This window comes from Scophthalmus maximus, chromosome 13, assembly GCF_022379125.1.
Source record: "Scophthalmus maximus strain ysfricsl-2021 chromosome 13, ASM2237912v1, whole genome shotgun sequence".
Classification (NCBI taxonomy): Eukaryota; Metazoa; Chordata; class Actinopteri; order Pleuronectiformes; family Scophthalmidae; genus Scophthalmus; species Scophthalmus maximus.
In genome coordinates, this window is record NC_061527.1 from 22,279,512 (window position 1) to 22,287,639 (window position 8,128).

Genomic DNA, 8,128 nt, shown 5'->3' on the forward strand with positions numbered 1-8,128 from the left:
CACATTGATTAGTAGATTCAGTAGATTGATTTTAAAAGTCTGCTATTAAAGCATACTGATGATGGTGTTAACCATGATGGATCACACACCTCAAGCAAGTTTGCCCATTGATTTGAGATGAGCAGAAAACCAATGGCCATCCAGAAATACATTAGGAATCCATTCAACGGTATCTAAATCACAAGCAGCATGATTTGCATGATAGTTTGTCACGTATGTTATGTATCGGTGAATGGGCTAAAACTAAAATCCCCCAAAAACCACTGAGTTTTGCACATGTTATCACATAGTTACTCTATGTCATCTAATATTGTGTTGTTCTGGCATCGACTTATCGGGTCTGAAGATCCGGGGAAGTGGGAAGAAACGCGGAAGTGAAGTTAGCAAACAACAGCAGGTAAAATACGAGCTAACCTGCACCAGGGAGTGTGAGTCGCTCTGTGTCACACTGTTCACCTAACGTTATAACAACATGCCCGAAAGACAAAAACCCAGGTAAGAATTTGTTGAACGGTGCACGGCATAATATAGTCATTGTGAGGTTCGTGTATTTTTGTATAATTCACCCTTGTATAAGTCACCTTAGCTGTCTCGTTACGTTACAGTTAGCGAGTTGGTGAAATACATGTCACATAAACATTATATATATATATATTATATATAATATATATATGTATAATACATTTACGTTTTAATGCTGTTTTCTTTCGCCATGAGTGACGGCGTTAGGCTAACGTCACAGCCTGTCAAAGTTAGCCGACTGACGAGGCTTTGGCTAGCTAGCTGTTCCAGCTAGCACATTGAAAATGATACGTTCAGTGTCAACCGGTAAAAGAGAGATATGAACGCTTCACTACTGTCAATGTGCCCTTGTGTCGTGGTTATTAACATCTTGTGATACGAAGTGGACAAAGGGTGAGCACACACTGAGCTCCAAGTCAACTTTATTGTCAATTCCTGCAATATTGTTCCAGACATACAGAGTAAATAAAAAGACCGTTTATCTCGGACCCTCGGTTGCAATAGTACAAAAAAAACAAAAAAATAATAATAAGATAAGTAATATATACAATAAATCAATTCTAAATAGGGCAAAAGTAAGAGTAAGGCAAAACCACATGTGCAATAGAAAGGAAATGCTGTACAGTATGTGAAATATACAGCGAACGAAATAAATAGAATAAATTGAAAATGTGCAATATAACGGAAATACTTTCCTATATATGTGAAATATACAGGAAACTAAATAAAATGAATGAATTGAAAATGTGCAATAGAAAGGAAATACTTTACAGTATGTGAAATATACAGGAAACTAAATAAATAGAATAAATTGAAAATGTGCAGATGGCAGGAGGCTGAAGAGGCTGTGTGACGGGTGGCTAGGGCCACCACAATGCTGGTTGCTTTGCGGGTGAGGCGGGTTTCGTAGGTGTCCAGGAGTAAGGGGAGTGGGACACCGATGATCCGTCCAGCTGCCTTCACTATGGTCCCCCGAATTAAAATCACGTTTCATACAAATGAATGTCTAATTGAATGCATCTTTCTCTGCTCTGTTTCCATCACAATCCTTTTGACCTCCTGCTCACATTTCCACACGCCTTTGCCTTCGCCACCACCATCAAGGATTCAAGCCATCGGCACCAGCGCCAGTGATGGGCTGGAGGGGTTCAAGGCCCACGCTGTGTTCCAGGAAATCGACAAGAAGCTTCAGGAGGTGATTCATATGGGTTTTGCTGTAGAAAACAACATGTTTTTTAATTACAGACCCGTGGCTTCATATTTTCTCACTTTTTCTTTACTTCCTGAGACTTTTTTTCATTTCAGTGGTTTTTTAAAAAAAGGAATGCTTGTTGGATTTTGATCAATATACTTGTTATATTAACAGCGTGTCCTGTAAGGACATATCTATTCAGTTATATTCAATGTTTCTAGGTCTGACCATGAACCCCCCCGCCCTCATATTCAGTTATTGAATGTGTGTTGAAAAACAGGTTCATAGCTAATAGCGTGACTCGATCCGGTAAACGGCAATGTTAAAATGGAGCCAAGACAAGTGCAGACCTGCAAATATAGGTAGTGAAAACTTTATTCACATATGAAAGAGGCGGAAGTTGGGGTGGTGATTTTATCCCTACTTCCTGAGTTGAAATTCTGAGGAGGAGGAGGGCGGAACGATAAGCCCCGAGTTCCGGGGTATATTGGAATGCAGCATAACCCACCCGCATACAATTACAAAAAAGTAGCTTCTTTTGAAAATATCATCATATCATAGCACAGAACAATTAACTAAAGTGAACATACATAGTGACCGTGATACCTGCAGGAATTTTGAATCAAAGTATAAATTAGTTTAGAATGAGGAAAATTTTGCAAAAGATTATTTCCTGAGGATATTGCATGTATCTATGATATATGCAATGTATCAGGTGATTTTTCATTTGTATTTTAAAGACCATTATTATGTCTGTGTTATTATCTTCATTTTCGTTTCCACCGCAGGAACTATACCCAGGAACTAGGAACTAAAGCCTTACTCCGCAACGTATTTCAGGTTGAAAAAATAAAATCGAGAGCAAGGAGAGTTTGACATCGAGGGGGAACAGATCATACTCGACCGAGCGCTCAAAACTACAGTCGGAGCGAACCCGAGAAATCACTGTGACCCTGAAGCCTGTGCCAAATCACAATAGGTTTATTCACCACAACGCTAATAGTTCCTGGTTCTTTTGGTGGAAAGGTGGCTATATAGGTACTGTCCAGTTTACTGTAAAAAAACCCCAAACAAATCTATGTTTATTTTCAACAGGAGGGGGATCAGTTTGTGAAGAAGATAGGGGGAGTGTTTGCCTTTAAAGTGAAGGACGGGCCGGATGGACAGGAGGCAACGTGGTTTGTGGACGTGAAGAACGGCAAAGGCTGTGTTCACAATGATACGGGTAAGAAAACTCCCGGGCCTAGAGAACCGTAGCAGGACTTCTCGTTCTCTCACATGACAGTGGAAACCTATAGTGGCGACGTAATCACGTTAATATTTAACTGTGGGTGTAAATGCAGATTGAAGTTCAAGGCCTGCACAGACTGTTTGTTTGCTTCACCTTTTTTCATTTTTTATCTTTTTATCTAAATCCTATCTTTGAGTTGGATTCTGTTCTTATATTTTCTGCTCTGCAGCTAAGAAAGCAGACTGCACCATTTCCATTACGGACACGGATTTGTTGGCTTTGATGACGGGAAAGATGAACCCACAGACTGTGAGTATTGACAGAAGCTATCCTTCAACAAATTAACAGTAGAACTATTTTTTCCCCACTTTTAAGAGAGTAAGAGAAGAAGAAAGGGTGCAAACCAAATGTACATAAATGAAGTGAATAAAAGGAGTGGGGTGAACTGGTGGTGGTTGGCTGGGGGTTGTGGAGAGATTCAAGACTGAATGCGATGCAGCTGGATCTCATACTTTCTGGTAAAATCAAAACTAGTTAAGGAGGCAACCATTCCTGAATATTGATTAATCAACTTACTTGTTCAGGAGAGGAAGAATCAAAATTAGCAGGTGCTTCACTTACAGCTGAGTGCCTGAACCATGCCCACCTCTGCAATATGTAAGCAGATTATTTTTTATGAACTCAAGAAAGACATTATTCTTTATCTCTTAAAAAAAAAAGAGTCAATAAAGCTTATACCTTGAATACACTTAAATTATCTTTTAAAAATATTTCTGTAGGGACTAATATACCTGCTATTGTATATAGTGTTTTTTTTTTGTTTTTTTTAAATTGTAGATTATTTTTTGGGGCTTTTTCCGCCTTTAATTTGACAGGACAGCTAGGTGACAAAGGGGAGAGAGAGGGGGGAAGACATGCAGGAAATCGTCACAGGTCGGAATCAAACCCTGGACTTCTTTGAGTTCGCAGGCACACATACTTTGAGGCATAAACCTCAAAGTATATGTGTGCCTGCTCTATCCACTGAGCCACCCCGGCCACGTGCTTTTGTTTTTTATGGCACTTCAGCATGATACTCAAAGGAAATTCTGTGCTGTGTTGTCATTGGACGATTGTGCCGGAGTAGGGCCCTCAGACTTGAGGTCTTGAGGTTGTTGCTGTGTTGGATGGAAAACTCGATTCAGGCCCCCCTGCATGCTACCTCGCAAAAAGAAAGAACTGTCCATTCAATTTTTAAAAAGTGCAAAGGAAAGAAGACCAAAGCTTCAGCCTCTATTGTCAGCAAAACCCCATGAAAAGGCGGAAGCTACCAATGAAGTGGACCTGCCAACAAGTGTGTATTCAAAGCCTGATGCATACATTCCTGTGTGCCATAGAGCTCCAACGCTTCAACAACAATTGAAAAATACATTTGGGAGACGCACAGCTGCACTGAATGACATGTTCCTTCCCAGTATTAATGCAGCCACTGTAGTTTATTTAGATTCATTCACACATGCATCCTTCTGCATCTGGAAATGGTCATAAATTCGTGAAAAATATATTAATCTGCCAGTGAAAATAGTCCCAAACAAATGCATTATTTCCTCCTGTGTGACAGTCGTAGCCGGAGGCATCAAGTTGTCAGGTGGCCCGTCCATCTGTCTCCCCTGAAAGAGATATCTCAGAAACGCCTTAAGGCAATGTCTTCAAATTTGGACTTAAAGGGGCGATTCTAAAGCACTGCACGTTTGGAAAAATCTGCGACTATTTCCTCAACGTCCGTTAGCTGTCGCTTTTGTGTGTGCGCTGGGAAAAAAAATCTGGGTTTTCGGCCAAAAAATGGTGCAGACTGCACCACACTGCTAGCGCGGTTTGTAAACATCACTCGTCGACACCTTAAGAGACGTGCTGGTGGGTGGCGCTGCACACAAAAACTATATATATTTGTGACAGGGCGGGGGTGAACCACGAGGTCATTTATACTGGAAGACCGATGTGATGACACAGCTCTACCTTCAGTCCACGGCCGTTCACCGTGTTTACTCTGCGGAGAAAAGCTGTCGCTGCACCGCACATGTCGCGGAGAATCGTCTAGCATGTTCCAAGAACACAGTCCTCCATCATTGAGAAAATATTGATGGATTTGTCTTTTGGCGTGACGTTTTTCATACAAAGGGCAGTTTCCATTTGTCGGAAACTGGTGGGGAAAAAACTTGAGAGACAGAGTTAGTATTCCAAAACCTCCTGCTCTCTCGGGGTAGTTGACATATTCACCCTAATCCTTTTTTATCATTCCACTCTACAAACGTTCTTTTTTTTTTTTTTTTTAAACTCTCAGCACACTGTGTTTATGTGCCATGTAGTTTCCTGACATTTCATAAGCTCTTGTTGCCGTTGCCCCACTTTCGCTGGCCTGAGTTAATCTCCCACGGCAACTCTTTAAAGCAGCGGCATATTTAGTTCTCTCTTCTCTCGTACATCAAAATCAGAAACTGTGCGGGTGACGTTCCTTTCCCCCTTTTCTCTATTCCCAGGCGTTTTTCCAGGGCAAGCTGAAGATCACGGGAAATATGGGACTGGCCATGAAGCTGCAGAGCCTGCAGCTGCAGCCCGGCAAAGCCAAGCTGTAGACGAGACCTAGCCGCCGCCGGATAGAGTGAACCACAAAGAATTTAACAGCAAGTCAGGTTTCAGATGAAATGTCACAGGGTCGCGACCCTTCTCATCACTGGACCGGACTAGTGACCTCACTGACGACCAGGGGATTAGTAGCCCCGCCAATCTTAAGTGGCGAATAACATAGATGGATACTTAATTCTCTAATAAAGTCCCCGTCTGCAGCCCCTCCCTACGATAACACTGTCAGAACACTAGAGCAGAGACAGGTGCTCCTATACTTTGTGATACTAATTCAGTCATGTGTCCACTTTTCAATAATTGTTAATCAAATCTTTTGGAAATGTTTTGAGAAAAGAGCAGAGTGAGGATTTTCCGTAATCGTGGACCGTCTACAGTAAGTGCCTCCTCGTCTCAGATTTGCAGATTTGCAGTCAGCAGCCATCACATCGCAGAAATGTTTTTCTCTGTGGCTGCCCGACTTTTAATGGAAGTGGGCTTGTACGTTTTCGCTGTGGTATCATTATTGTACGACTCTCTGAAGTATTTCTAATAAATAAAGTGTGTCTGTGCAGGAAGATCCAGCGGGCGGTCTTTATTCTTCCTCCACTTTTCCAAAAGCAGGGACTGTATTCAGCGCCCAGGCTTGACTAATTTTTCTAACAATTTTGCGGGCATAAACATGAAGACAGTTTGTCTGTGAACTGGCACATAATATTGGATTCAACAACAAGCTGGCGCTGTGCTTTTGAGATGCTGGCCTCCTATGATCAAATGGTAATGTTGAGTTTATGGATGTTAAAATGGAAACATTGGCCAGATGTCCTAAAACCAGCCTCAGTGTTTATTCAGGGTAAATGATCACACTCCTCCCCTTCTCCACAACATATTAACACACACACTCACGATCCCTGCCGCACAGTTTGAAGGGGCCTGTTAGAGGTTATATTAGTGTGACTCATGGTCCTCTGTTCGGGTGGGACAGAACTTGGCTTTTTGGAGAACCTCGCACTTTTCCAACACGGCAGCCGCTCGGTTCCAGGCTGCCACGCTGTAGTTTTTCCTTTGTAAACAGGGAAGCATGGCGAAAAACACAAATCTGTTAACTAGCTCTGACCCAGATTCCAATGCAGCTTTGGCAAAGCCTAGTCTCACTCTGTAGTCCCACACGCAGGTTTGGTTTTTTTCATTGGTCACTAATGGCTGCCTCTCTGAGTATGAGCAAAATGCTGTAAAATGGATTATAAAGCGCTGGGTGACTGTTTGCATCGAGCCTCTATTCAAAACTCGGCTGACAAGAGCGCAAAAGTGACCCCCCTCTTTTTTTGTTTTTTGCATGAATTTCCCATTCATTTTCTCCATTGACATTTCATAGAAGCCTCGCATAAAGAGTTTTAAGCCTGGAACCAAGCCAATAAGCTACGAGATGAATCTAATAACGTTTTCTGAGCAAACATTTTTTTCTAAAAAAAAAAGGCAAAGGTACAAGAGAACATAATTATTTCAGGAGCGAAGGAACTACTCATCCCATAGACCATTGCGAATGCATTTCCAACGACTTCCGACGGACAGATTAGCTTCTTCTTGAATTTACAATGGAACGCGGCGTCACTAGCCGACATGAAGTTCGCGGGTGTAATAAGCGTTTTTTTTCCATAGTAACAGTGAGCTCCACTAATCAGAGACGTCGATGTTACACTTTAGGACCAGGGGTAGTGTAGTGTTTCTCAATGACAGGGCGAATAAAACACGCTTTTCTTAGAACAAGGTTGATTTCGTACGGACCCGTTGCTCCTACATGTGCACATGTGCAATGTGATGGCTCACATTTTTCCTGTCTGAAGTGTGCCCTGCATCAATTGTACACATGAGGGTCACATACATTGTCATAGAGTACTGTTCAGCCTTTAAAAAGGTTGTATAATGTCTTATAATAACCCCCGGTGATGTCATAGTGATGTCTTCAGGGTTATCTTGGCTTGTGCTGGATGAAGACGGGTTTACAACTGAATGTCTGCGTTACAAAGTAGAGTTTTAGTTTTTTTTAAAAGATGCAGGTAATTACCAGAGAAGGAAGGTCTAACAAACAATGTTAAAATGCTGCATTATGGGAAATGTAGGCTCTAGGCTTTTTTTTCCAAACGGCCCCACACAGTGGACTTAAAGTCCAAGTCCAATGTAGTTTGGAGCAACGATAATCACAAAAAAAAGGTCATTTAGGAGGGTGAGTTAACGGCGATGACTGATAGAGACACATTTAGATTACAAACACACCGCGTTGGGCGCGAATGCTTGCTTCGCGTTTTACATGTACGTGTTGCAAAAGAGGGGCCCTTGAAAGAGCTGAGCTCAGTGGAAAACGAGTGGCGACAGGATCTCATAGGACTTGAGCTATAGGTATCAGAGGTTCCAAAGTTCCCTACCTGGGGGGAGATTTATATTCTAGACAAAAAAAATAATACGGGAAGCCAACTGAAATATTCTCTGCGATCGCTCAGGAAACATCCAGGCGTTGGAATCATATCGAAATAAAGCTGTTTTTTTAAGGAACGTTTTCAACGCTAGAAACGCCATTTTCCTTTTAA

At 41.9% G+C, this 8,128-nt stretch overlaps 1 protein-coding gene across 1 annotated transcript; it reads left to right on the top strand.

Moving 5' to 3' along the window:
• The first annotated feature begins 338 nt into the window (after nucleotides 1-338).
• scp2b (sterol carrier protein 2b) lies at nucleotides 339-6,123 on the top strand. The gene is made up of 5 exons (XM_035648492.2): nucleotides 339-495; nucleotides 1,627-1,717; nucleotides 2,810-2,939; nucleotides 3,175-3,254; nucleotides 5,462-6,123. Exons 1-5 carry the CDS (start codon nucleotides 473-475, stop codon nucleotides 5,555-5,557), a joined length of 420 nt encoding a protein of 139 aa, XP_035504385.1. The 5' UTR covers nucleotides 339-472; the 3' UTR covers nucleotides 5,558-6,123.
• Nucleotides 6,124-8,128: the final 2,005 nt, after the last annotated feature.